The sequence below is a fragment of the Fusarium oxysporum genome, chromosome 4 (assembly GCF_000149955.1).
Source record: "Fusarium oxysporum f. sp. lycopersici 4287 chromosome 4, whole genome shotgun sequence".
NCBI classification, from domain to species: domain Eukaryota; kingdom Fungi; phylum Ascomycota; class Sordariomycetes; order Hypocreales; family Nectriaceae; genus Fusarium; species Fusarium oxysporum.
The window spans coordinates 976552-1001797 of NC_030989.1; the positions used below are offsets into that span (position 1 = coordinate 976552).

At 49.2% G+C, this 25246-nt stretch overlaps 12 protein-coding genes across 20 annotated transcripts; 7 read left to right on the forward strand and 5 right to left on the reverse strand.

Moving 5' to 3' along the window:
* Positions 1-119: 119 nt before the first annotated feature.
* FOXG_07726 (S25 ribosomal protein) lies at positions 120-324 on the forward strand (the record flags this gene model as incomplete). The annotated part of the gene is made up of 2 exons (XM_018386331.1): positions 120-219; positions 299-324. 2 exons carry the CDS (start codon positions 120-122, stop codon positions 322-324), a joined length of 126 nt encoding a protein of 41 aa, XP_018243473.1.
* A 4059-nt stretch (positions 325-4383) lies between these two features.
* FOXG_07727 (ADP,ATP carrier protein) lies at positions 4384-5732 on the forward strand (the record flags this gene model as incomplete). The annotated part of the gene is made up of 4 exons (XM_018386332.1): positions 4384-4422; positions 4676-4697; positions 4805-4881; positions 4935-5732. 4 exons carry the CDS (start codon positions 4384-4386, stop codon positions 5730-5732), a joined length of 936 nt encoding a protein of 311 aa, XP_018243474.1.
* Positions 5733-6253: 521 nt separating this feature from the next.
* Positions 6254-6658, forward strand: FOXG_07728 (uncharacterized protein; the record flags this gene model as incomplete). The annotated part of the gene is made up of 1 exon (XM_018386333.1): positions 6254-6658. One exon carries the CDS (start codon positions 6254-6256, stop codon positions 6656-6658), a length of 405 nt encoding a protein of 134 aa, XP_018243475.1.
* Positions 6659-6934: 276 nt separating this feature from the next.
* FOXG_19531 (uncharacterized protein) lies at positions 6935-7189 on the forward strand (the record flags this gene model as incomplete). Its single annotated transcript, XM_018399754.1, has 1 exon — positions 6935-7189. The coding sequence occupies one exon, from the start codon at positions 6935-6937 to the stop codon at positions 7187-7189; it is 255 nt and encodes an 84-aa protein (XP_018243476.1).
* Positions 7190-8452: 1263 nt separating this feature from the next.
* FOXG_07729 (uncharacterized protein) lies at positions 8453-10070 on the forward strand. The gene is made up of 3 exons (XM_018386334.1): positions 8453-8928; positions 8979-9330; positions 9381-10070. The coding sequence occupies exons 1-3, from the start codon at positions 8880-8882 to the stop codon at positions 9823-9825; spliced, it is 846 nt and encodes a 281-aa protein (XP_018243477.1). The 5' UTR covers positions 8453-8879; the 3' UTR covers positions 9826-10070.
* Positions 10071-10174: 104 nt separating this feature from the next.
* FOXG_07730 (uncharacterized protein) lies at positions 10175-11036 on the reverse strand (the record flags this gene model as incomplete). The annotated part of the gene is made up of 2 exons (XM_018386335.1): positions 10175-10675; positions 10731-11036. 2 exons carry the CDS (start codon positions 11034-11036, stop codon positions 10175-10177), a joined length of 807 nt encoding a protein of 268 aa, XP_018243478.1.
* A 637-nt stretch (positions 11037-11673) lies between these two features.
* Positions 11674-13695, forward strand: FOXG_07731 (uncharacterized protein; the record flags this gene model as incomplete). Its single annotated transcript, XM_018386336.1, has 2 exons — positions 11674-12030; positions 12082-13695. The coding sequence occupies 2 exons, from the start codon at positions 11674-11676 to the stop codon at positions 13693-13695; spliced, it is 1971 nt and encodes a 656-aa protein (XP_018243479.1).
* Positions 13696-14323: 628 nt separating this feature from the next.
* Positions 14324-15882, reverse strand: FOXG_07732 (uncharacterized protein; the record flags this gene model as incomplete). The annotated part of the gene is made up of 3 exons (XM_018386337.1): positions 14324-15357; positions 15413-15622; positions 15720-15882. 3 exons carry the CDS (start codon positions 15880-15882, stop codon positions 14324-14326), a joined length of 1407 nt encoding a protein of 468 aa, XP_018243480.1.
* A 263-nt stretch (positions 15883-16145) lies between these two features.
* FOXG_07733 (replication factor C subunit 3/5) lies at positions 16146-17749 on the reverse strand. 2 transcript variants are annotated; one of them, XM_018386338.1, is made up of 3 exons: positions 17480-17749; positions 16780-17429; positions 16146-16727 (listed from the first exon to the last, which is right to left on the reverse strand). In XM_018386338.1, the coding sequence occupies exons 1-3, from the start codon at positions 17611-17613 to the stop codon at positions 16333-16335; spliced, it is 1179 nt and encodes a 392-aa protein (XP_018243481.1). In that variant the 5' UTR covers positions 17614-17749; the 3' UTR covers positions 16146-16332. The 2 variants fall into 2 exon arrangements, with proteins under 2 accessions (XP_018243481.1, XP_018243482.1); XM_018386339.1 differs by having other exon boundaries at positions 16780-17749.
* Positions 17750-17909: 160 nt separating this feature from the next.
* Positions 17910-20612, reverse strand: FOXG_07734 (uncharacterized protein). Of its 3 annotated transcripts, XM_018386340.1 has the most exons (4): positions 19983-20612; positions 19707-19923; positions 18320-19581; positions 17910-18262 (listed from the first exon to the last, which is right to left on the reverse strand). In XM_018386340.1, exons 1-4 carry the CDS (start codon positions 20122-20124, stop codon positions 18180-18182), a joined length of 1704 nt encoding a protein of 567 aa, XP_018243483.1. In that variant the 5' UTR covers positions 20125-20612; the 3' UTR covers positions 17910-18179. The 3 variants fall into 3 exon arrangements, with proteins under 3 accessions (XP_018243483.1, XP_018243484.1, XP_018243485.1); XM_018386341.1 differs by having other exon boundaries at positions 19707-20612; XM_018386342.1 differs by lacking the exons at positions 19707-19923; positions 19983-20612 and having other exon boundaries at positions 18320-19681.
* Positions 20613-21196: 584 nt separating this feature from the next.
* FOXG_07735 (uncharacterized protein) lies at positions 21197-22790 on the forward strand. Of its 3 annotated transcripts, XM_018386343.1 has the most exons (4): positions 21197-21714; positions 21773-21859; positions 21951-22043; positions 22135-22790. In XM_018386343.1, the coding sequence occupies exons 1-4, from the start codon at positions 21288-21290 to the stop codon at positions 22290-22292; spliced, it is 765 nt and encodes a 254-aa protein (XP_018243486.1). In that variant the 5' UTR covers positions 21197-21287; the 3' UTR covers positions 22293-22790. The 3 variants fall into 3 exon arrangements, with proteins under 3 accessions (XP_018243486.1, XP_018243488.1, XP_018243487.1); XM_018386344.1 differs by having other exon boundaries at positions 21229-21714; positions 21951-22700; XM_018386345.1 differs by having other exon boundaries at positions 21773-22790.
* On the reverse strand, positions 21782-25030 carry FOXG_07736 (ubiquitin-like 1-activating enzyme E1 B). Of its 4 annotated transcripts, XM_018386346.1 has the most exons (7): positions 24596-25030; positions 24247-24417; positions 23833-24194; positions 23722-23783; positions 22822-23673; positions 22679-22763; positions 21782-22631 (listed from the first exon to the last, which is right to left on the reverse strand). In XM_018386346.1, the coding sequence occupies exons 1-7, from the start codon at positions 24836-24838 to the stop codon at positions 22349-22351; spliced, it is 2058 nt and encodes a 685-aa protein (XP_018243489.1). In that variant the 5' UTR covers positions 24839-25030; the 3' UTR covers positions 21782-22348. The 4 variants fall into 4 exon arrangements, with proteins under 4 accessions (XP_018243489.1, XP_018243492.1, XP_018243490.1 ...); XM_018386349.1 differs by having other exon boundaries at positions 21782-22763; positions 24596-24988; XM_018386347.1 differs by having other exon boundaries at positions 21834-22631; positions 22679-23673; positions 24596-24983.
* Positions 25031-25246: the final 216 nt, after the last annotated feature.

Here is a 25246-nt window from a genome sequence, read left to right on the forward strand (position 1 = left end):
AGGGAAAGGTCAAGGACAAGGCCCAACACGCCGTCGTTCTCGACAACCCCACCTCTGAGAAGCTCTACAAGGATGTGCAGTCTTACCGTCTCGTCACCATTGCCACCCTCGTCGACCGAATGAAGATCAACGGCTCTCTGGCACGACAGTGCCTTGCCGACCTCGAGGAGAAGGGCATCATCAAGCCTGTGGTCACTCACAGCAAGATGAAGATCTACAGTATGGCCTCCTCCCCCTTCTCGCACGAACATTCTGGCCCCGATGCGCTGTATCCGACCAACTGCTAACATGACTCCAGCCCGTGCCGTCGGTGGTTCTGACTAAATGCAATGAACGATAAACTTGAGTCTCACGATTGTGCGTCTGGGCGGCCTGGACGATAGACAGGCCGCATGGTCGGAGGGTGTTGTAAGGCGAAAAACAAAAGCCTGGTTTAGGACGCTATTCATGCTCGGTTAAGCATTGGGACGGAATCGCTTTAGCACACATGGCAACGGAATGAAAAATCTTCGAAACGACCAAACTATAGTTCCTTGTGATGTACAACCATGTGTCCCGATAGTATGGGGAGAGCTACTACTGTCTTATTTTCCACAACCATTCTGCAACTACTTAATGCTTGATAGCCCGCTAACATTTGGTTGAGGTATGAGCGCTTGTTGGACCAACGCTTGACTGAACGATATTTGATCTTGTAAACCCAACAGCCGTTGCATACAATTTGTCGAGGGCTACCTGGTCACCCGCACATGTGATAAGTTGACTCATTGGAGCAGGCGGCCGTTGCTCTGGCGTCCTCAATCACCTTTGTCAAAGGCTCACGTAGAAATCATTGTCAATGTGTTCCCTTTTGACTCAGAGATCTGGGTTTGGTCACCGAAATTGCCATGCTGGCTTGCAATCGAACTTGGGGCCTCCGACAAAACTGAAATTCGACAGTATGACCACTGCCGACCTAAAAGATCTAACAGTGATTCTTTCCAGAGCACATCTCTTATGATCGTGATCAAACAGCGTGTGACTGCACTACAAGTTGTTTCATGCTAAAGCGACTGATGAGTCCGCTTGCCAGCAAGGCAGGTCAGTGAGGCTTGCGAAAAATGACTGCCAAATTGTGGCCGAGAGCTGTTGAAATCACGACTTTTCTGGTCCTTTGCACAAGTAGGAGAATTGGTATTCAATTTGCAGCCTTCAGCACTTCACCAGGAACTTCATCGCTTTCCATATCACTCTACAGTAGCTCAACGATGCGTTCCGTTTCTGGACTAAGACAAACACTTCATATGCTACAGCCTGATGAGATATGAACTAGAAGTCTCTGTCAGCACCCTGCAACCGCCCCCAGAGATATCGAGTCATGTCGCTGGTTTTGGTTGCTTGGATATTGTTTTAGCACCCAGTACTGCCAGTGTAGCCTTGTTTCTCCCCGAGAATTCAGTTCCAGCCTAACATACAATTACCAAACTGTCAAAAAGACAAGGCTCTCGCACTGGTAGTCTAGCATCAAGCGCAAGAATAAAATGCGTTGTTGTTGAAGCTGTTCGATATGTAGCACGTGACCTTAGAAACGCAGATTTGATAATCACGTGCTACTATGTTGAAAGATGTTCATTATTTTCGCTGCACTGATGAGGTTTATAGAAGAAGCTCTTGGAGCACAGCATACGAACGCGTGGTTGCTGTAGGTTGTGTTAATATATATGTTGATTCGGAAAGGCATCGAGTGCACAATCCCCTGAAAACAATTGACGCAGTGCTCTTGTCATGACTTTTGCTTGGGTGACCAGGGAGGGAATACACCCGAGAATGGACGCAGGTAATACGCTCTAACCTAGATGGGATGTAGCCGTTTGGTCTACGGACAGATAGTCCATGGCATGTATATTTCACATCGGCTATCCGTGGACGAACGGCAGAGGTTTGGCCACTGATATAACCAAAGGACCGTGAGATTGAAAGACCGGACAGCCTGGATACGGTAGGGCAACAGGTATAACGTCAGTGATGGTGTCTGGTTCACCTTCGTGGCAGTGTCGCGTCGAAAAATTGCAATCTTCAAAACGGAAGACAGGAGACTGGACACCGTGGTTTCTGTCCTTTTCGAGAGGTCGGTTTTTATAGGTCAATGGCTCCAAAGACGGTCATCAGAAACATTTGGCAAGATCCTGAACGGTTTATAGTTGATTGTCCAAAATGGCCCTATATTAAGTCTCTAGAATGAGAAGACAGAGCACAAAATCATTAGGTTTATAATCATGAAGTTGTCGAATACTACTTACTGTTCATGGATTGGATTGCCTCGAGGAAGCGGGCGTCCCGAGAGATAAGCTAGGGACAAACGACCATAACTGGAGAGAAAAAAAAAGTTAGGTAGCCGAATCTGCATGACGATAAGCCCTTGTTCATACTGTACAGTACAGTGCATTTCAAAGGAGACACAAGTGAGGCGGTGGCGGATTCTTCATTCGGCTCAAAGGGTATGAGCTTGGTTTCTTTTGACCGAAGCCTCAGGAAAGCTACCCCCGGGGAGCGAGAAAACTTCAGAACTTGATATGAGAAGCTAAAGCAAACCCATCAAAAACCCACTAAGCTTATGCATTTTTATCCAAGGCATTTTATCACTGAGGAAAGAGGCCCTTAGTGTTCTTACCTGTCTAGAGCTGTAATCCCTCTACTGGCCTCTATTAAAGAAGCGTAACAAGGGTAGACTTCTCTCACGATCCGGGTACTATATATCATGAAGCTTCATAAACCAGAATCAAAGAATCTCTAATAGGAATGCATTTTCTCCTATGGTTTCAACAAATGCACAAGCCGTTACCATGATTCTCCTAAGACAGCAAGAACTATACACTTGATTTCATTTCCCAGTCTCGCCAGTATCACAAGTTGTCTGCAACAGCATGAATTCAATTATCCCCTGAAAGCGGAGAAGGTTTCTATTCAAGAGTTGAACCGTTATAGCTCAGTACCTTTCTTGCGGATCTTTGGTTCCGGTGTGGGATATCACTGCCTGTAAATTTATGATAGACAAACGACGCCAGGACAGTTGGCCACAAACATTTAACTCACAATTTACGACTATCACAGTGAACAATACATCCAGGGACCAGGTTAGTCAGGACATAGAGCCAATTGAGCCGGGGCGTACGGCTACTCTAGGAGATCGCTGAGCTGGAAGCTTCCTCGGTTGCTGAACAGAACTGGACCCGAGCAAAATTCTGAACAAAAAAAAAAAAAAGATTGTTCCCCGTATTCCTGGACAGCTCAAACAAACAGACACCAATTGGACGGATAGGCTGAACCAGGGGGTGCAAACCGGGGGAGGCGATGAGGAAAGACCCAAGAGGACCAAGACCAACACAGCGTGGCTCACCTTGATTGACGCACAAAGCTTGCGCACTGTGCCAGGTGTGCAAGGCTTATTTCGGGCGATGCGACCAACAGTCTGTGGAGGGACCGGAAGCTAGTGGATTAGAGAACGAGCTGGGGGCTAGGAAAGGTGGGTGAAAGGATGTCATGATGGAGGGAGGGATGGCGGAGAGATAATATCCAAAGTAATGGGAGACTGACGACATTTGATCGAGATAAGCCAATTGCAGCACATGATGGCAAGTGCGGCAAGAGAAATCATTGGAAGCACAATGGACTGGAAATTGGTTCGAGATGATTTATTTATTGCTGTTTCTCATAAATGCCGTACACATAGAAAACTTTTCTGCCTGCAGGGCAGTGAAGTATCATGGATGCTTCTGGGGGTCAGCTAATCATCTCAGGAGCCTGTAGGTGTAGCCTACAGCCTACAAGCACCAAATCTACCTACTGTATTGTACAGTACCCCATACAGTAAAAAATGACCCCGAAGAGAGAGCTCCCATGTCTTAGAACGGGTCTAGGTCTCGGCGCTCGACAAAAAATCGGGGTGAACCGGCATCTCATCTTGCAGCCGGGCAGCAAGCTCAAACCTGGATTTGTGCCAGAAACTACCCACAATTCAGTTCACTGATTGCCACTGAGTGGCCACTTATCCACCCCCTGAAAAAAGCTCAGAGGCACTCTGGGCACCCGGGGCACACAGACCTGGGCGAGGCTGTGGCCTCAGGCTTCCAACCCGCACTGTTGCCGTGGAGAGTACGGGTTGGCTTGGTTTTGGTTGGCTGGGGTCCCAGCTCCCTTTAGCGCGGGCCCGGAAAGATTCGCTCAAAAGCGCCTTTCATTCAGATCCGCCGCAATTTTTTTCCCTCCCCCCAAATACCTCGCACCCCCCGTCGGCGCAGATTTATTTTCTCTCGACTCCTCCATTCTCTCTCTTTCTTCTTTCATCCTCAATCTCCCCTCAATCCTTTCTTCTTGTTCAAGGGAAAGACCTTCACAACCGCTACCATGTCTGCTGAGCAACCCCAGAAGGTCTTGGGCATGCCGGTAAGTTTCTTCTTCCTTTGATCACAGATCCCCTCGACCGTGAAATGCCGCGGCATCAAAAGACGGCATCTTCATCAATTAGCCGCTCGCGAGTCTTGCTACGTAATTGATCATCAAATATGGATGTGTCGATTGCAATTCACTCAATGGGCACTGGTTGATGAAGATGTGGTATTTTTTGCTTAGCTGGCATCTCCGCAGGACTTCGACAGTATTCGCAAAATGTCAGAGTAAAATGCTAACATGCTTTTAGCCCTTCATGGCCGACTTCTTGAGTATGTACCCACGTCGCTACCGCTCACCAGTATTAATTCATTGGGCACCATGCCCTTTGTCGTGCTTGAGGAATAAACGCCTCGTTCATCATACTAACAATTCATAGTGGGTGGTGTTTCCGCCGCCGTCTCGAAGACCGCTGCCGCTCCCATTGAGCGTGTCAAGCTCCTCATCCAGAACCAGGTCAGTTAAACACGATCAAAGCATGCTCAGTCCCATCCACTAACCCCCAGCAGGATGAGATGCTTAAGACCGGTCGTCTCGACCGCAAGTACGCCGGTATTGGTGACTGCTTCAAGCGCACCATGGCCGATGAGGGTGTCATGTCCCTCTGGCGAGGAAACACCGCCAACGTTATCCGATACTTCCCTACCCAGGCTCTGAACTTTGCTTTCCGTGACAAGTTCAAGAAGATGTTCGGTTACAAGAAGGACAAGGATGGCTACGCCCTCTGGATGGCTGGTAACCTTGCCTCCGGTGGTGCCGCTGGTGCCACTTCCCTCCTCTTCGTCTACTCTCTGGACTATGCCCGTACCCGTCTTGCCAACGATGCCAAGAACGCTAAGAAGGGTGGTGACCGTCAGTTCAACGGTCTCGTCGATGTCTACAAGAAGACCCTCGCCTCTGATGGTATTGCCGGTCTCTACCGTGGTTTCATGCCCTCCGTTGCTGGTATCGTTGTCTACCGTGGTCTCTACTTCGGAATGTACGACTCTATCAAGCCCGTCGTCCTTGTCGGTAGCCTTGCCAACAACTTCCTTGCCTCTTTCGCTCTCGGCTGGATCGTCACCACTGGTGCCGGTATTGCCTCTTACCCTCTTGACACCATTCGACGACGCATGATGATGACCTCTGGTGAGGCCGTCAAGTACAAGAACACCATGGATGCTGCCCGCCAGATCGTCGCCAAGGAGGGTGTTAAGTCTCTCTTCAAGGGTGCTGGTGCCAACATTCTCCGTGGTGTTGCCGGTGCTGGTGTCCTCTCCATCTACGATCAGCTCCAGGTCCTCCTCTTCGGCAAGGCCTTCAAATAAGCGCTTTGTATAACATACCCTGTATAGACGAGTGTGTGGGGGATAAGGAATCCGGGGGGATCTTAATCTGCGGGCTTGACATGGTGTCCGCTGGTTGAAACTAAAAGGCGAGATCGAAGTGCAGGTTGAGGGAAGTTGTCACAGATACCCGACGTGGTCCTCTGAAACAGCAGCTCTTTGCGGGTTAGAGTGGCATAGGCACGGCGTCTTTTTCTAATCTTGCTTTGCCTTCCGTTCTAGGCCGCTGTAATTTATACACCAATGCAATTTCCCTTTACTGTCCATACATTGTCCACTGATCCTTGTGATGTCACATCGTCGTTCCTTGCTCTTTTCTTTTCGTCATCATTTGATTTTGTGACACTGAGGGGTTTGTTGTTTTGTTGTCTGAAACTTGACGTTAGATGCTTACTAAGCTACCAGTATTTACCATGTAGGCTCGACGCGGTTACCAAAGTAATTCTTGCGCGGCGCAACAACTTTATGACGTTGGACCCTAAGTGTCCCCTTGAACTTTTGACATGCCTCCAAAGCAATCATCAGGTACAGGCCGTGGCCGACCAAAAGCCACAACCAAGAAAGGCGCCAAGGCATCAGAACCCGAATCCGAACCACAATCGAGTAATCCATTTGAGCTCTCAGATGACGATAACAACCGACACGGGACCTCAACGCGTGAAGCACAAGCTGTAGAAGAGGAGGAACCTGACAAGTCGATCCCGCCAGAGCTGCTCACACGGCTGCTGCACGAATTCTTTGCTAAAGATGCGACGCGGATATCAAGAGATGCAAACGCCGCGGCGGGCAAATACTTTGATGTATTTGTGAGAGAGGCTATTGCGAGAGCGGCTGTCGAGAAGGATGGCGGATTTCTCGAAGTCGAGGACCTGGAGAAGGTATCACCACAGTTGTTGCTGGATCTTTGAGTGGTATCAATCGGTATCTCTTCTACCTTCGGGGTGAACAAGAGTCGAAGTGTTCAATGGGTATGCATCTGGAGAAAAGCACTGGCGACAACCGCGCATGACTGACGCTTTCATACATAGGGCGTATGGTGGCTCTCCGGGCCAGTGACTTCCTATGTTGCACTTTGACGATAATACGGGCACGTGTATCTGAAAAGCATTCGACCGACTCTTTGTTAAACATTAACACTATAGCAGCCGAGACTTTGGTCCTCGAAAGCTCATTATCGCAACACGATGTCTCCCACTACGCCTGGTATCCATCTCAAGCTCAAGGAAGTGAAGACGGAGTATCATCCGATAGATGCAATGGCCGCCTGCACTGCAGCCTGGTGTCTTCCGACTGTGTCAGCCCAGATTGTTCATATTGGCGTTGGCGATCGCACTGCCGGTCTTCTGCCACAAGTCTGTGAGCTTTCATCAGCTATGTACGAGGATACGGAATCCTTGACTTGGGGCTGTCTGGCAGGTTGCCATATCACGAGCTATTGATGTCGTTCCTAGTCAATACACGTCATTATAGTGACCTAGGAATTGTAGAGAAATAGGGGAGATCACTTCTATCTGTAAATACCCGCATAATCGGGATCGGAATCACGAATTTGAGTTCCAAGCGTTTTGTTAATGTGAAAGAAGAATCAAGACGTATTCGCAGAGTCAACTAGATGGAGATGTTGTAATGCTCATATTTCCAGATTGTAACAGGTTATATTTGCAATGACTCCTGAAACCTCATGTTCTTAGAAGGATCATGTAATCCGCAGCCCTAGATCTCCAAGCCGCTCTAATGCCTACAATAGTGGCGAGCTAAACGTGGCGTTGTGCTACTCTTTGTCGTTCCTGTTTGTTGCAGGCAGTCTTGGGTTTTGGTAAATGTTCTCGCACATTATGCAAGTCGGCTTTTCGTCTGAGAAGTTCCGTTGTGAGTCATAAAATCAAAACTCGTTAAGGACGATTTTTAGCCACCTGTTGACCAAGCTGAAGTTCATCGAAGATTTCGTCTAAATACAATCGTATTAGGAAATTAATCATAGTAAGTTGATAAAGCTGGGGTGTTCCAAATGGCAAAACCCCAGCAGCTCGCCCCCCCCCACATAGGTACGTTTAGAATCTGCAACCAACACGAAACGTCGCAGCTGAAACCCGACAAACCAATGCAACGTCAGCGCGGGCTCGAATAATGTTATTCTGCATCAAGAGAAAGCCAAGGCTCTCAAGTTTCAAATTACCGTATGGGGCAGCTTTGCACCCATGTGCCCCTTAAGCCCTTTAAGGACCAATAGTGGCAGCGAAACTATATTCGTCTCAAGATATTACGGATGAGGCACTTCCGAAGCAGACGAACCCCTGGTCGATCTGCTCCGACACGGTTGGGCCTGGAGCCGAGGCCTATAGTCACCGAAAATATCTGACTGTTAGTCTGTTATGATATAGGTCTGGATAGTAGACATGCTAAGCGCCATGGGTTGATTTCTCAGTTGACTTAACCAACAAAATGAATAACCTCATTTCGAACAGAAAGGCTACTAGATCAATGTTGACAATGGAAACCCGAATAAGAGGAAGAAATCATAATCGTTTGTCCGAGTTGCGATAGTCGCTCTTCTGTATTTAGTTCCGAACATTATGTCGTTGAGCTCGATATCTGAACCTGACATATAGCCTGGGTAGTTCCCAAGTCTTACCAAAGCTAGCCAAGACATACCCAGCACTATTTGTTTCATTCCGCAACTCTTCCAGCGAAGCCTTGTTGATAGTGTCTCATACTACGCCTGTCCTGTAAGTCTACCGAGGAGCCGAGACGGAAGCCCCAAGATCCATCTTTCGGCGCCGTTGAGAGGCGTGCTTCAGATGTGCTTCGAAACTCGTAATCAGGGTCAAGACCATCATAGGCCAAGCCCCAAGATAGATGTATATATACCAATCCGTCTCGTCTCTTTTGTTTTGTTTCTCCTCATCTCTCCATCTCGTTCCATAATCAACAGTCTGGTCCTGTTCCCATTGGACGCGTTTCCTTTGTCCTTTCAATCTTTCATTAATTCTTCTTGTTACTTTCTTAGACGAGGCTAGTCCTTGAGAGCGCAAGTCGCTTCTTTTCTTTGCTCCCATCTCTGAACATCCCTCCCAGAGTGCCCTTCCTTTGCCTCTACCAAATACCCACAATCCCAAATCTCTAATCATTATGTATTTCTCTCAAATTGCTATTGTTGCCCTTGCGGCTGTTGCTGAAGGTATGTGCCCATGGAGCCACAAAAGAAGAATCAACTAACAGTCTCTTTAGCCGTCGATGTCCAAGTCGTCTCGGTTGGCAGAAACTCGGCAACAAATGCCACTGGCCTCAAGTTCTGGCCTGAAAAGATCACAGCAGAGCCAGGAACCATGGTTCAGTTTCAATTCTGGGCTGGCAACCACACAGTGACACAGTCTACCTTCGACGACCCTTGTGTACCTATTGGCAACGTTATGTCAAATGTCACTGGCATCTACTCTGGCTACCAGCCTGTCGAGGCTAGCATGTCCAAGGGCATGATTCCCACTTACACCATCATGGTCAAGGACAAGAAGCCTATGTGGCTATTCTGCAGCAAGGCAAAACACTGTCAGGGTGGAATGTCGATGGTTATCAACGAAAAGTGAGTCTGCTACGACTTTCTGTCAGGGTTCTTTACTAAACGTTACCCAGCACATCTGCCAATGCTACAAGATCGCTCAACAACTACAAGAGCCTCTGCAGTTCAGCTACGGTCTCCGAAGTCGTTCCTGTTCAAGGTGGTGGCTCCCCGCAAGGCGGAAATGGTGGCAATGGCACCAACACAGGCGGTTCTGGAGGTGGCAGCTCTGGAGGTGACGGCTCCGGAAACGATAGCTCAGACGGCGGCAGCAGCTCCGGCGGCGACAGCTCTGATGGCGGCAGCTCCTCCGGTGACGATAGCTCCGATGATGGTAGCTCCGATGACGGTTCCGAGGATGGCTCTGGCACGCCAACTGGCGTCGCGGCCCCTGGAGCTACTGGCACTCCCACAGCTGGTTCTTCAGGCGATCCTGTGGTCACTGCTGCTGCTGCTGAGCTCAAGGCCCCTATTTCGATGCTGCTCGCAGTCGGTGCCGCTGCTATGTATGTACTATAAGCTGAGAGCATGACGAACTTGTGAATGGATAGACATAATGCTGGGAACAATTAATGGGGATATTTGTACCAATTGCTGGAACGGTTGGGCAGCCTCGGGATAGGCACAGTCATCAACGGTGTTTACGGCCAGGTTCAACGGGAAAGTGTATCAGGGTTGAACGTTTAGATAACAACCAAGAATACCCAAAAACTATTAGAGAGATCATCTTCATTATCCCTTAATTTGAAGTTTTTAACGTGTTCACGGTCATGTATATCATGCCTTTTGAGCTCGGTTGGGTTTGAAAAAGGATGGATATAGGCTAACCAGAAATACAAACATACAACATTCCCAGTCTGAGTAAAGATCAATCCTTCTTAGGAATCTTTCTTGTCTTTCTGCTTCTCTGAGCCTGGTCGCAAAGCTTCTTGGGCTTCTCGTTCTCCAGCCAGTCGGGTTCCCGATACACATATCCCACCTTGGTGTACTTCTTGCTGTTGGCAAAGAAGTCGACCCAATGCTGGAGCGCGGCATCGGCCTTCTTTTTTGCCTCTTCCCTCTCTTTGATCTTGAGCTCAGCAAGCTCCTCGGGTGTCCAGTGAGAGTCAACTTCAGGATCGTCGAGGGGCAGGAAAGTCTCCTCATAGCCACGGAGGTCGGCGGTCTGGTCCTCAGCAAAGCAGCCGGTCACGAAGCCGCGAGCAGCATCGGTGGCAGCGAAGTAGCTGTATGAGCCCCCTGGGCCGTACATGCGGCGGCCGTTGGAAACATCATAAATCGTACCATTGATGGCAAGAAGAAGAGGTCTATCGGGGTCGGTACCGTCGTGGAGAGAGAGTTCCTCCAAAGTCATATATACAGGCGGTGGCTAACAGAGAATGGTAGTTAGTAATAGTCCAGTGATCATCATAGATTTAACGTACAGGTCCAAGAATCAAGTCCTTGTAGAATCTCTGGGTCATCCAGTTGGGCTTGTTCTTGTGTCCCCACCAGAAACTCTCCCCTCCGCTAATGACATAGCTTAGACCCATTGAGGCCACGATAATGAAGCTGATGACACGAACGACATCGAGGTAAGGGGAGTAGCCATCCCATGGGTCTTCTTCATCGACCTGGGCCGAGGATCTTTTCTTGCCCTTTTTTGTCGGAGTCGAAGGCTGAGAGACTTCAGATTCGGTCTCGTTCTTGGGCTGAGGCTTTCGCTGTCGTAGAGTTGATTCATCGGCCATCTTGACAAGTAACAAATACGATCTTTAACAAGTTTCAAAGAAAATGCAGAGAAAAGAATTGAAAGGAGACAGAAGCAGATTTATAGTAAAGAATGTTACAATAGGGGCGATCTTAATATAAAGTGGCGTGTCCTGTCACCTTGACCTGGCCTCTGCTCGGGGTCGGAAGCTTCAACTTTTTCCCTTTTCCATGGATCAATGGAGTTAACTTGCGACGTTGGACAGCTTTATCGTGATTCTGGCACGCCTTATCAGCCGACTCACTCCACTTCGCGGGGTCAGCATAGTTGAAAGCAGTTGATTGGAGCGTTGAGGTTAGAATATGCTACAGACACACCACCAGGGGTAAGTTACAAATAAAACGGCCAAATTGCTGGCATGAGGTCACCTGACGTCGTCTTGATCACCACAGCAACAAGTTGCTCATCCAATTGATACACACCAAAGTGGGATGGTAAACAATCGATACTACACCAGCACCACTTTTACTCAACTTTGCCTTATCACAACACACTATTAACCTTCAAGTCAACTGTCGACCCAGCTTAACGGCAGCCACTTGCGACAAAACTCAATCGGTTCAGTTTGATACTTCATATCCGCCTCCACGTCTGCATCGAAATTATATTCAACAACAATGGAAGAGACAAACAGTCCACCCGGCTCTCCGGGCGGCCCCCTTCAGGCCGTCACTGCGGACCGTGTGAATCAACAAAGAGAGCGGGAGTCCGTGTTCTCTCACCTTCGTGGCGGTTCAAGAGATAATTCCGTTCATGATAAGATCAGCCAGTTCAACAACCTTAGTGTTACTATGCAATCAAAACAGTTAGAACGCAAAACAGCAGATGCTGCTTTGAAGCGCGCCATGCTTGGCCGCGAAGAGGCCGAGACTGAGTTGCGCAGATACAGAGAGGAGAACAAAAATCTACGAAAGGCCATCGATGAGGGCAAAGACCGTGAGCGAAAAGTCGGAGAACGTCTGGAGTCGTTAATGGTAGGTTTCCTCTGAAGCCAACGTAAACATTGCATGTTGACCATGTCACAGGAGAACTATGGCCGAGCAAAGGAGACCCATGCACACACACAAGCTCTATGGGAAAAGGAGATACGCCGCGCACGAAAAGAGACATTCAAAACACAATCATCAATCGTCAAGCTCCAAGAAGAACTCAAGTCAGCACGCACAAACGCAAAGATGATCGACGAAAACCTCAAACGAGAAAAGGCTAGGAGCAAAGTCCGAGAGCAAGAAGCATTCGAAGCGCGCTATCAGATCGTTGGTGTTCAGGAACAACTAGACCAAGCATTGGAGCGTATCAAGCTCGTCGAGCAGGAACGTGACGCCTACAAGACTGCGGCCAAGAACGAGGAAGTTGCCCGTATCGCTGCCGAAGGTCGTATTCCTCTACCGCCACAAGATGCCGACGATGAGTTTGGTTCTCCTAAAAAGGACAAGAGGCGAGTGTCAAGAGATCCTCGAGTATCTCTATCGACGATGGACATCGTCTCCTCGGAAGCTAGTGAGGTTGAGATTGAGGAATTGTCCATTCAGTTGCAGTGGGAGCGCCAAAGAGCAGACCGTGCCCATGAGATGATTGAATTCTTGCAGGCCGAATGCCATCTCCGTTGCTGTGCTTGCTCTAAGTCAACCCGTCGTGCCAGTGCTGAGGCCCCTCGCCAGAAACGCCGAAGCTCTTTTGGACTAGAGGGACCAAACGACAAGGTCCTGAAACTGGATAATGGGGCAGTAGACGGCGAGAAGCGCGCTACAACTCCTCCCCGTATCGAGGAGCCGCAAGCCCGGACCGAGCCCGAGACAGGAGCAGAGCCTGATGTTCAGCCTGAGCCAGTCCAAGAACAGCACCTCCAAGAGCCCCCTCAACGTATCATTAAATCCCGGAAAGAGCCCCGTCGAAGCACCATATTCTGTCCCAAAGAAGGCATTTTCCGGACGGTTTCGGAGCAAGAAGCCGAGATCATTGAGGCGCAACGCAAAATCGAAGAGACCGAGGCCGCTGCCAAGGCTCAACGAGAAAGTCATGCTGAGAGCGAATTTCAGGATGTTGACGAAGTTGTAATTGAAGAGCAAGTTGAGGCTGAAACCACGATCGGTGATGGCACTGAGATGGAGCCCCGTTACTCCGGCGAGTACGATAACTACCGGAGATACGCACGAACCCCTTCAGTCGAACCTCCAGCCTTCGCCATGCTTGCTCAAGAGAGAACATCACTCGCCTCACTTCTCAACGCTCCTCACAGTCACTCGGCACCTGTTCCTTCAGTACCAACCATGCCAGACGTGGCCGAGGATATACTTGTCTCTCCTGACACTCGACCTCACACCACAAATGCCTTCTACACCGTCACCACTACGACAACCGTGCCAGTTCACGACGACAAGGTCAGGAACAGTGCCTCCTTCAACGAACGTCTTCGCACACCATCCCACAACAGCACAGGCACCACCTTTGACATGTCAAATCCTGCTCTCACCCCTACCATGACACGCGAGCAGGCTCTCGCCAAGATCCGTGAACGTCGTGGCCGTGCCCGTTCAATGGCGCAGGGCGCAATGACACCTAGCCGTCGAATGGTCGAGGGCGTTGAACGACGAGATATGAGTGCTCCCACAGGCAAGGTTGCTGGCAAAGGGCGATGAATGTTGAACGACCAAATTGTATGAGCCATGACACGACCTGACGAACAACCTACTACTCTTCACATTCACCCCTATTCCCCCCTCCTGAAATTCTCTCTTTTCCGACCCGACCCGACCATACATAAAAAGTTCTCGCTTTTCACCTCTCCTGATGGGCCCCTATCTTTCCGCTCACCCTTTAGCCCATCACTTTTTCTCTTTTCCTGCAGGGCGAAGGGGCGTTATTGTGTTTTCTCTACTTTAAACTGTTGTTGTCAAGTCACTTGGGACTCAAGAACATGGAGCATCATTCAGCGACTTTCCATCTTGTTTCTATGGCCGTTTTAGGGATGGTCTCATGGGTTCTCATGACATGTGTCAGACAAAGTCTTTTGTTGGTTTTGGTCATAATTAATATGCGTTGGCTGGATTGTGTACAAATTATTTGTTCCGTATTTGCAATTCCACTATAACAACTGTGTCAATTACCCCCGTTTTCATATTTTCGTGTGGCATCTCGCACTATTGGACGTCTCATAGATGTTTGTTATTATCCCCGAGATGCCACTTACAGATCTGATTCGCAACATAAAAGCATTTTTCGTTCTCGCTTCACTACGGCTGCAAAAACCAGGTGAAATATACTGAATTAGCTTCCCAGAAAGCTCCTTGACATGTTACGCGACAATTGCGAGCTCATTGCATCAAGCTTGGCTGCAACAAGAATACATTCAACACCCCTGCCGTTTGGTGCGTTCTGAATGCGTAACCTCCATTGCCCTGTCGTGACAACCCACTCCTCATCGCCTGAGTCACCATCTGCTCGCTTTCGCTTCCGGGGATATTCGTTTGTGGAAGATTCGGACGCCGCGGCATTGATGAAATCCTCGAGATAGTCCTTCCCATCTAGAATAATGGCTGATTCGGGCTCGAGGGCTATACGGACAAGATCTTCCTTTAATAGTGCATTTCCGAGGTTTGTCAACTGTCCATGGTTGGTGAGATGTTCAGTTTTGATCGCCTGGGAAAAGTTTAGCTTTGACGAGACAAGCTCAAACAACTTCGCAACTCGTGCTTTGGTGTCCCTGAAGAACTCCGCCCTAGCATTACTTCCTGAGAAATGAAGCTTTGTTGTTTCGCCGCCAATTTCGAGGACCAGCTCAGCAGGCTTCTCGTCCACATAAGGTCGAGCGTATTGCACAAAGCCGGTCAACGGGTCTGTATTGCTAATAAAGACACTAACGCCACTCTTCTGTATGTTCTCAAGACGAAGGACAATCTCATCACGTCTCGTGGCTTGATTGTAACTTAGCGAATGCGGGATAAGGCGCTGCTCGAGGCCCTTAAAATGGAAGTAGCGCGCATCGCTGAGGAGATCCTGGCGGTGGGCTTCATCACGTATTCGAATAGGATATCCTCGGAGAAAGTGTAGGAGCTCAGCAAATGTATCAGCGCTGCGCTTCGGAACCGAAGGAGGGAGGATCGAGGGTGGACGGATAAGGCCTTCGCGGTCAAGGCCAGGGAAGAGATCGTCCGGGCGTGAGAAGAAAGCAGCGAAGCCGAGGGAGAAGTAGTTCGGAGAATTTCCTGGGTCGTTGAAGATCTCACGAGGAATCTGAAACTCGCGATGGCCGATGGAGATAAAGATACTCTCCTCGTAGAGCTGAGAGATTAGTTTGGGCACTGTATACCCGAAATGTCAGTTCAGAATTTGGGTCGCAAGATGGAGGCGACCAACAGCTATAGAATTGCGCATCTGAAAACAGACGCACAAAGTGCTCGCCGTCGCGAGGCTGAACATGGTAGCCCTGAAGATGGAGAGAGATATCGCGAAAGATGACTGGGTCGCGATCAATGTAGAGCGTTCGGATAGCCGAGCTCGACTCGTCGTTTCGTTCCTTTGCCGATTCCAACTGGCAAACGAAGTATTGGGAGAAGTATGAAGGTGCTGCGAGGCGTTAGTCAAGAACTATGAGATAGACAGTTGCACCAGCGCAATGCGACAAGTCAGTTGTCGCAAAGAGAGCCGTGAAGTCAAGACTTACCGTCAGAGGATAACGATGCCCCGGAGAGCTTAAACAATTCGCTGCCGATTTGAATTGGAAATACGCGCTCATGAGGGAGAATAAGCGGGATCCGAGAGACGTTGCGCTCTGACAGTGGCTCAACAGTTAAATTCCCAGCATCAGAGGAAGCGATTGAGGTCATTGTAGCCGTAATTGTATGGCGGTCTTGCTGATCTTTCAAACGTACAGCGATTTCTCGGTGAAATGCGACAGCAAGTTCACAAATACAATGCCTCTTGGGCCCTGGAAAGTTGAAGTCGCAGCGGACCGTTTTAACGTTGATAAGCTACCGTTAAGGTATAAATTTATCCGGTGACAGCTCTGAGCTTACACGAGGGTTGCATGAGCTTGCGCCACTAGACATGGATAGTGGCTGACAGATACATTATTAACAACCTTACAAAGTTGCGGCGCCTGGGTTTAAAATCATTGCGATGATGCTTAATTGGTTCCATCTATGTTCTATAAAAGGTTTTTGATGCTTGTAGCACAGTTAACCGTTGTGTAACATCGTACGAATATTCAGCCTTCAATGTCAATCAACTCGTTACGTCCTTGTGCAGACGCTCGGTATCCCGTAGAGATTCTGAAATTATCGGCTCATCAACTCAACTCCGTTTCGGACAACTCCAACGACTGCCCCAGTCTGGATCAACTCACTGCCTCCACCGGCGACTCTATGCTCGATATTGGCGAGACCATCCAGCCAGGTGATCATCACCTCAGGACCAACCTCTAGCTTCACTAACTCCTCGGAGAGCGCTGTGATAATATCCGCCAGCGCAAGACCTCGCGACACCTTGAGAGCGTTGATAGTGTTTAGACAACTTGTGACATCCGATGTCTTAAGCAGCGTCGACACAATCTCTTTGATGGCATCAGGTGGGGGTGCCGCGATGCAGTTATAAATAGTCTCCGTTGTGATATTTTCGCGTTCAATTTCGCTGTCAGGCACTTTGGGTGCATCCTTCGCTCGCAATGGTGTACCTGAGCCTCTGTTAGCGCTTGCTTTGGGAAAGATGAATGCATGCAGACTCACTTGATGCGTGACAGGCCTGTAGAACGTTCAGTGCTCTTCGCATATCACCCTTGCTTAGCTTCACCAACGCATCAACCGCCTCTCCGCCAATCCTAACATGCTCCTCCTCCACCACCTTGTCAACTAGCACCCTAATATCGCCCTCCTTTAACGGACTGAAGCGGAACCGTGTGCATCGACTCAGAAGCGCTGGGCTAAGCTTGTGGGAATAGTTTGCAATGATACAGAACCGTGTGTTGGTGGTGTACTTCTCCATTATTCGTCGTAGAGCCATCTGGGCTGTGCTCGTCATAGCATCAGCCTCATCCAGAACAATGAGCTTAAATCCAGCCATCGAGTTGCCTGAGCGGGCAGATGCACCACCCATGGAGAAGATCTGTTTGGTACTGGCAAATGTCTTGATCTGCTCTCGCACTACATCGATACCACGGTCATCTGAGGCATTGAGTTCGAGAACCATTTGGCGCATGTTCGCAGCTCCATAGATACGACGAGCAAGGGCCAGAATTGTCGACGTCTTTCCAGTACCTGGAGGACCGTAGAGGAGTAGATGAGGGAGACGGTTCTGGTCGATGAATTTGTTGATAGTAGCGAGGATATCTTGATGGCCCGAGACGTCGTCGAGGGTATTTGGGCGGTACTTTTCAACCCTGAGCTCCGTTAATCCTGATCTTTGATGACGTTTCTTACAAGCACCTACCAAGGGAGACTATCCTCAGCCTCAACTGGCAGATTGGCAGCACTTCGCTTGCCTTGCTTGGCTTCGGAGGAAAATATCACATCTTTGCTGACAACGGGGACATCAACGTCCATCTCATCCCCAATATCGGACATATTTGCGCTTGTTTTTTTTGTTGTTTTCGGTCTTTGCAGTTCCTTTAGTGATGGATGGTTTTCCGGGGTTGCTCGTCCTGTTCAATTCTTGAGCTTGTTGCGCTGTATGGAAGTTTGAATGTTGAGGTCAGTGAGGGACACGCGCTAGGTTACACCTAAACGCGTCTAAGCGTGTCATTCAATTAAGACCCTTGCACATAGCAACGGCCAATCACAAGGGCGAAATCGTCAACTTCACACTTCCACTTACACCCTGTAGAGTATCACTTTTCCTTCAGACGTCAGTACATCTTTTTGAACGGTATTGTTTCCAAATAAAAGGTCGTTATAGCACTGATTCGGATATACTATGGTGAATACAACTCAGTATCAATTGCAACTCTAAAGTTGTCTAGAGATATATCACCCAGAGAAACCCGAAGGTGACATAACCAATAAACCATTCCAGCGCCCATCATTCATCACCCTATATGGTCATTAAAAAGAAGAGTATCTAATTGTATCCTGGAGGCCACTAGAAAATAATACAAGGCGGTGACCTCTCTTGTCTCATTTCATCTCATCACTCATCGTTCACGTAACTGATTCGTCCCCAAGCCCACAATCTCAAACATTATGGGGATAATAGCCACCGCAAACCAAGCAATGCCTATCACATCAGTCAGCAAACCATTTCTCTGGTCAGGAAAAGATTCCAGACACTTACCAGTGTAAACCACGAGCTTAGTTACGACCTCGACATCGTATCGCACACGAGGTTTGATTAATTGCGAGAACATCTCCCGCTCTCCCAATCCGTCCTCGGTGCCCGTAACAAAGATCTCGACCCGATCATCATCCGCGGCCGGTGTTGTCACAACCTCGCCGGTTCCCATCATCTGCTCGAATTCGACGATTCGGTTTGCCTGTGCACCAGACGCCTGAGCTCCCTTGCCAGAATAGTCCTCATGCGTGGTCTGGAGCTCCAGGTTGCTTGACTTGCTCTTCAAGCTATGGTTACTGCTGACACTCTCGCGTCGCTTGCGCTCTCTATACGCCAAGGTCTCGTATGCATCTGCGGCACTCTGAGGACCAATCGACACAGAGCGACCTCGGGTGGTAGGGTTTCGGATACTCTCGACCATGCGTGGGAAGTCGGAGGGCGAAGGGAAAAGAGTATCGATACGAGAGCCTGTTGGTACAGTCTTGTACTTACTAGCAGGCGTGAAGAATCGTCGAGGCATGTTCACGCCAACCTGTTCAAATATTCGGAATAGATGAGGCAAGAGCTTAAGCAGTAGAGGCTTCATCGTCTCGCGCCACGCAAAGACGACAAGAACGCCGAAGACGATCCTAGCCACGTTGGCAGCCAATCCCAAGTGCGTAATATCCACCGATCCTCCACCATGCGCATGAGTCTCCCAAGGATCCAACGCAATCTTGCCGTACGTCCAAGTGCCAAATTCGAGGCCAATGACAACACCAGCAAAGGCAACACTGTCATCGTAACATGGACAATCGTCTGCCGGCTCAGGATGAATGCGCACCAGTACAAGGATAATCAAGGCAGCTACGAGAGGCGCAGCCCAAGAGCTGGAGTGCATATATTCATCCAGGGGAGGTCCGTAGTAGAATTCGAGCAGAGAAATAGCGGCACCCATGATAGACCCTACAATTACGTCGAGGAAGCCATGCATGCCACAGTATAAGCGCCCAAATATGATCGAGGCAGCGTAGAAGTATGAGAGACATTCGAGTGCGAACTTGGTGGTTGGGGCTAGCGTGTTATCGGGACTGCGTAGTATCAGAAGCGCATAGACAGCGACGGATACGGCATTGGCGCTATGGGTCGAAGGGAAACCATATTCGAGGGCTGCAGAACCAGACATTGTGATTCGGTGCAAAGGAGGCGAAAGTGGTCGCGGGAGAGAGTAGAAGTCCTTGATAAAGCCTGTCCAGAAGACACCGAGCGCAAGAATATGCACAAGTCTACACGATGAAGCATGTCAGTACCTGTTAAATCCTGTAATCTCGAGATTTGTTACTGCAACAGCAGCGCAACATCATGCGGCGCAGCGCAGCGTATGTAGACGATGGAACATGGTGTGACTTACCCCTTGCCAAATGCTGCATAACCACACCAGAAGCAGATGGGTAATCCGATCATGAAGAAGGTATGGGTTTCGAGGTTGGCAGTAATGGCGAAGTAGCTATCGAGAGCTGGAGTCCGTAACTTCTCTTGCATCCACGCAAGGTAGGGTGTCTCCCAGCGGATCAGAGGCAGCATCTGTTGGCGCAGATTGTACCGCCATTTCGGCAGGGCGCGCTTGTCTGCGAGAAGAGCAATCAGCCAAGCGCGCGGCGCGAGAGAGGTCGATATTGAGGCGTACAGTGATCGAGACTTCTCAGTCCGGCATCGGGAACGTCGTCGCCTTTGGCAGAGCCGTTTGTCGTAGGCAGAACCGTCGTGGTCGTGGTGGCAGCGGGAATGTTGGCGCTCAACGGCGGGGCATCGCGTTGAGGGTCGCTCATGGTTTTGCGGCGAAAGTAAAAGTAAGAGATACGTCAATTGCGACGAGTACAAGATCCAATACGACGACGAAACATTGAAGTCAAAGAAGACCCGATAAGGAATGTCGTGAGCCTGAGTGCGGCCTTGGGCTTCAATGGACAGAAGCCCTGCTGAGAATGTAGTTGCAGTGTAGTAGTTTAGTGGGAATAGTTAACCAACGATGGAAGCGGCGGGAGTTTGATCAAGTGGAGCTTTGCACTATGTTACATGAACAGAACCAGACCAGCAGAGGCCAAGGTTCAAGTGTAGAAGGCAGGTAGGTGGTCAGCTATTTGTATATGTATCGGGTAAGGAACAACAATGGTGAATTGATCCTTGTCGGGGGAGAAAAGGGTCAGATTAGGTAGATATTTGTCCGCCATCATCTTGTTTGACTGTTCATCGAGGGCCGCTGCGGGGGGGCGGCAACCCTTGGCACGGGGGGAGAACAGCAAGACAAGGCGGCCAAAGACCACCATAAGTCAGGGTTTAATCAACGGATCGGTTACCTCGCTAACTTAAAACTTCGCGGTTCTCCTCTTCAGTCCCCTGTTGATACCCCAGAAGCGAAACCCATCGTGGAAGCTGATGAGATGCACTAACAAGAAAGCCACTGGTTCATAGGCAGGGGGTTCTGGTCTTGTAGGTATTTACAAAGGCCAACATGGGCATACTCATAGTTACAGGGAAAACGTCTTGGGTGTGTGCAACAAAGCAATTGCTACTAGGAGACGAATATCGGCCATGACATACAGCCAGCCAGGAACCGATTGCTTGGTCAGGGGGTGCTTCGATGGTGTTGTCTGGGGCTAAAAAAAAAAAACCAAACAGTCGTACAGTGTGGCAATGACATCGGTGCTGCATGGGAGGTTGGCTAATTAAGCATACAATTGAAAAGCTGAGAATATTCGGCTCGCAACGATCAAAAGCAACCTGAAGAATAAGGAAAATGAAAATAAATTATAAAACATATTCATTTTACAGTACATCGTGGATTTCGATGTATACAGCTTTATCGTAAAGTAAAAAGTCGGGCCTTGGTCTCCATCCAAGTTAATATTTACAGACTCGACTTCAAATTTCATCACCACATCAAACTCACTATCTGTAAACCACCTCACACATCCCGCCTCCACCACCGCCCATGTCCTTCTCTCTCCGCGGTAAACATGCCATCGTGGTCGGAGGTACCGGTACGCTGGGCTTCCGTATCGCGAGCGCACTTGCAGACCGCGGCTCTGTTGTAACCATCATGAGCCGTAATGCCGTTGATGATCGCCAAGTCCTTGAGCCCAGACTCAAACCATTTGAGCCTCTCCCGTACAGAGAGGACTTCGACGGCGGGAGACGCCCAACAGAGCACCAGTTCAAACGCCTGGATGTCCAAAGGGGAGACATTTTCAAGGGTCTATTTCCCACTCTGGGTCCCGTTGATGTCCTCGTCAACTGCGCTGGCACCAGTCAAGCGTCAGCTCTCAAGAGGACCGGCGAAGAGGAAATTCAACGGATCCTTAACCTCAACCTCCGGGCGACTATCCTCGCCTCTAAATATGCCAAATTAACCAATCATGGTGTGTCCCACCAGGCAGTTACTTATCTTCGATAACATCTTCTCACATGTGCTCATAGGATGCATCATCAATGTTTCAAGTCTTATGGCTACCAAAATGGGTGCTGGTGCTACAGTATACGCCGCTTCAAAGGCTGGTGTCATTGGTACGTTCGTGATATATCCCTAATCTTATGCTAATGAATCCCACATTATTATACATGCCAAAAAGAACCTGCTGACTCCATATCGTCGCAGCTTTCACCCGTGCCCTAGCCCTTGAGTATAAAAGTCGCTCTATCCGCGTCAACACATTGCTACCGGGTTGGATACAGAGTCCAATGTGGAATGGTGAGTCTCCCCTTCCTGCGCCTTCAATCCCTGGCGCCTATCACCCTTGCGAAGACGAAAGCCAATGTTAATGTACAATGCCCTGTTTTAGAACTTACTGAGACTGCTCGAGAGGCTTACCTCAAGCAGTGTCCCTTGGGTCGTTTGGGAACGCCCGATGAGGTAGCCGACGCTGCCATGTTTTTGATAACCAACCGCTTCGCCAACAATTGCGTGCTGAACCTGGATGGTGGCTTAAGCGCCAACTAGTAAAGCCATGGTTCCTAGGATATACGCATCGTCCTTTTAACCCCTTGAATTACCCTTCAATCGTCAATGACGATAGCGCCGCCGGCGGCCCGACTTTGGACTTCATCCACATCTACAATATCGGTTCCGGATTCGGTGATCTTGAGTTTCTTGAGAGGTGGTTCACCGTCCTCTCCATGCGGTCTCTTGATACCCTTCGGCTCGGCACTAACGGCCTGCTCATCGTTGAGTTCTCCATTGCCATTCGCGGCGACTGGCTGGAGCTTCTTTGGTCGACGTGGAATCTCAGGGATCTCTGAGAATGTAGCCTTAACCGGTTTCTCGTCTTCTTTCAATGTACTATAAATTGTAAGCCTAGTTCAATAACAACAGAGACAAGGACAAACCCTTCTTGGACATTGATAACCACATTGACGAGCGTGTCTTCGTCGTCCTGGTCGATGACAGTCAAGAATGAGTCCTTCTTGATACCTAGTAGTTTTGTCAGTCCTCCACGAGCAATTCATTTGTCCTTTCAATGAGGCCTTACCAAGATCAGTCAGCTTTTTGGGTAGATTCTCGTCGTCGCCGTCTTCAAAACATTCAACCAAGGTTCCTATGTCATTGTTCACGACAAACTCCTTGCCTTCAAATCCCAGTTTTGACATGACGATGTCATCAACGAGATCCTTGAGAGTCGCCCGAGACAGGTCTGCAACAATACTTGTAAAGTAAACACTACATACGGGGCATTCGGGATTTGGCTCTCTGGACCTATCAGGGGCCAGAAGTCGAGCTGGGGCAAAGGGGGTCAAGAAGACCTCCTTGGACTGTGCATACTCGCCCTTCAAAACTTTGAAAGACTGAAGAACACAGAGACCAGCGACGATTGCGTTTGTTGTGGCAATAGCTGGAATAATGTTACCTGCCATCTGTTTGGTATCGAACCGAGACTTCTTGTCAATTCCAAAAATTGTTGAGCGAATGTTGGCACTTGCTGTCACAAAGTCAAGGGTATCAATATCATCCTTGTCAAATGTGATTGTGGGGTCGGGGTCTTCAGGTTTTTTGTTCTTCTTGAGCTCAAGAATTCGCTTGCTTAGTCGGTCAAGACTGTCATTGAAGACCACTAGGCTCTCTTCCAGGGACCAAACCCGCTGATCGTCATTCAGAATCTTGTACTTGTTGGCGATAGCCTCGCCAGCCTGCGCGAGAATGGTCTGATATTGAAGGGGCTCGGGAGCTCGCCGGGATGTCCACATGCCCTCCACGGAGCGTAGTCGCTCAATGTCGGCGCTGAACACCTTGTCGAATAGCATCTGAGGGAACTTAGACGTGCCAGTAGCATCCCGAATCATCTTGAGAGCTTCAGACTCTTTCTTCAACTCTTCAATCTCTTTGGCTGGCTCTTGTCAGTATGTGCTGCCCCTTAACACAGCATCTCACTTACCGTTGTCGGCATCAGTTGAGTGGTCAAATGCGGCCTGATCTTCACTTGTGCCAAATATCTCACTAAATTCTTTGTTAGCAATCTTTCACAAGTCGATATCTGTATACATACTTAAGCAGATAGCTTTTACCCCAGACAATGCAGTGGATGGGTTGACTGGGGGTGCTTCGAATTGTACACACAGGGAAAGACTTGGGTGCTTCCTTGGGAGTACAGTCGTAGCATGCAGTAACGCCTTTTTTGATAACCTGCACCTGGCCATTGAATCCAGTGGTGCCACTCTCGATCAGGGGTACATCAGCTGCCAGGCACATCTTATTGACGTGCCTGCGCGCTTCGAGGTTATCCAGAGCATTGAAAGCAATGCGGAATTGCTGGAACCAGGTCACAGTGAATTCGTCATCCTTGATATTGGCATGGTGTGCGACAATTTTGACATTGGGATTAAACCGTTCTGCTGCCTCCTTAGCCACCTGCGCGCTGATTAGTATCTAACCAAACTCCATCTTGGGCAGAATGACGCACTAGAGCCTTGGATTTTTTTATGTGTTCGTGACGGAAAAGAAACTGTCGGTTCAGGTTCGAAAGGTCGATGGTATCGAGGTCTACAATATGTATTTCGCCAAAGCCTGTGAGGACGAGGTTCTTGAGCAACTCGCATCCAATTCCGCCAGCACCAACCATGAGCACACGAGCCTGCGCGATCCAAGTTAGCATACCCACAATGATAAGGAGTGGTCGAGCAAGATCGCCATGTCGCATCGCATACAGTCCAGTCCTAGATACATCGCTCCTGAAGCGTCAGATCGCCTTGGATCCTGGTGCGAGATCAAGGCTGAGAGGCGATATTTAGTTCCATGCATAAGAAACGTACCTGCTTGACAGAGGTATTGAGTGATGCGCCTAGCGACTGCTGGTTATGTCGGTCGCGCGTCATGGCCAGCGTGCGTTTTGGGGATGCGTTCTCGGATGGAGCAGTTTTCTTTTGCTGCTGCTCTTGCTGTCGTTGTACTTGTGTTTGTATTTGGGGTTGCTGCGTAGAAGCTGGAGCAACAGCTGGAGCTGCAGCCGCATTCTGTGTCTGGGCCGGAGCCTGATCGGCGCTTGTCGCATTCATGGTTATAGTGATCGCTTTCTACACGCGGAAACGGGATCGAAAGAGTGGGATAGCCCGATCCGAGGGCTGCGCATCAAGGTCGAGTCGGTGCGCTTGTTGGTGAAGAATGTCGCGATCAGTTGAAGGTGGAAAGGTTGAATAGGATGTTAGTGGTCAGAGAGCTAAGATAGAGCACTCAGCAGGGAGCGGCGTTGCAGGGCGACCAATCGGACGGGCCTATCACAGAGCTTCGAGCTTCTAAAGCCGGGAATTCTTGGTGTCAAGGCTTAATGGATTGGGCTCCACTGTGTACCTAGGTTGTCAATGAGCACACCACTAACCATCACAACTGGAGGTCCTCGAAGAGCAAGAAAACCTCACACCTTTACATAGGATACTGAAATAAACTCACTAAAAGACTCCTCAGTT

Excerpts from the sequence above, each read along its gene's own strand:
- FOXG_07735 (XM_018386343.1), top strand. The coding sequence starts at position 21,288 with ATGTCCTTCTCTCTCCGCGGTAAACATGCCATCGTGGTCGGAGGTACC. Across the intron at positions 21,715-21,772 it reads TGCCAAATTAACCAATCATG|GATGCATCATCAATGTTTCA; the intron begins GTGTGTCCCACC and ends ATGTGCTCATAG. Across the intron at positions 21,860-21,950 it reads TTCAAAGGCTGGTGTCATTG|CTTTCACCCGTGCCCTAGCC; the intron begins GTACGTTCGTGA and ends ATATCGTCGCAG.
- FOXG_07734 (XM_018386340.1), bottom strand. The coding sequence starts at position 20,124 with ATGAGCGACCCTCAACGCGATGCCCCGCCGTTGAGCGCCAACATTCCC. Across the intron at positions 19,924-19,982 it reads ACTGAGAAGTCTCGATCACT|ACAAGCGCGCCCTGCCGAAA; the intron begins GTACGCCTCAAT and ends CTCTTCTCGCAG. Across the intron at positions 18,263-18,319 it reads TAAGCTCGTGGTTTACACTG|GCATTGCTTGGTTTGCGGTG; the intron begins GTAAGTGTCTGG and ends CTGATGTGATAG.
- FOXG_07736 (XM_018386346.1), bottom strand. The coding sequence starts at position 24,838 with ATGAATGCGACAAGCGCCGATCAGGCTCCGGCCCAGACACAGAATGCG. Across the intron at positions 24,418-24,595 it reads TCAATACCTCTGTCAAGCAG|GCTCGTGTGCTCATGGTTGG; the intron begins GTACGTTTCTTA and ends TGGATCGCGCAG. Across the intron at positions 22,764-22,821 it reads CAAAAAGCTGACTGATCTTG|GTATCAAGAAGGACTCATTC; the intron begins GTAAGGCCTCAT and ends CAAAACTACTAG.
- FOXG_07729 (XM_018386334.1), top strand. The coding sequence starts at position 8,880 with ATGTATTTCTCTCAAATTGCTATTGTTGCCCTTGCGGCTGTTGCTGAA. Across the intron at positions 8,929-8,978 it reads CCTTGCGGCTGTTGCTGAAG|CCGTCGATGTCCAAGTCGTC; the intron begins GTATGTGCCCAT and ends CAGTCTCTTTAG. Across the intron at positions 9,331-9,380 it reads TCGATGGTTATCAACGAAAA|CACATCTGCCAATGCTACAA; the intron begins GTGAGTCTGCTA and ends AACGTTACCCAG.
- FOXG_07733 (XM_018386338.1), bottom strand. The coding sequence starts at position 17,613 with ATGTCCGATATTGGGGATGAGATGGACGTTGATGTCCCCGTTGTCAGC. Across the intron at positions 17,430-17,479 it reads GCTGAGGATAGTCTCCCTTG|GGTTGAAAAGTACCGCCCAA; the intron begins GTAGGTGCTTGT and ends AACGGAGCTCAG. Across the intron at positions 16,728-16,779 it reads ACAGGCCTGTCACGCATCAA|GTACACCATTGCGAGCGAAG; the intron begins GTGAGTCTGCAT and ends ACAGAGGCTCAG.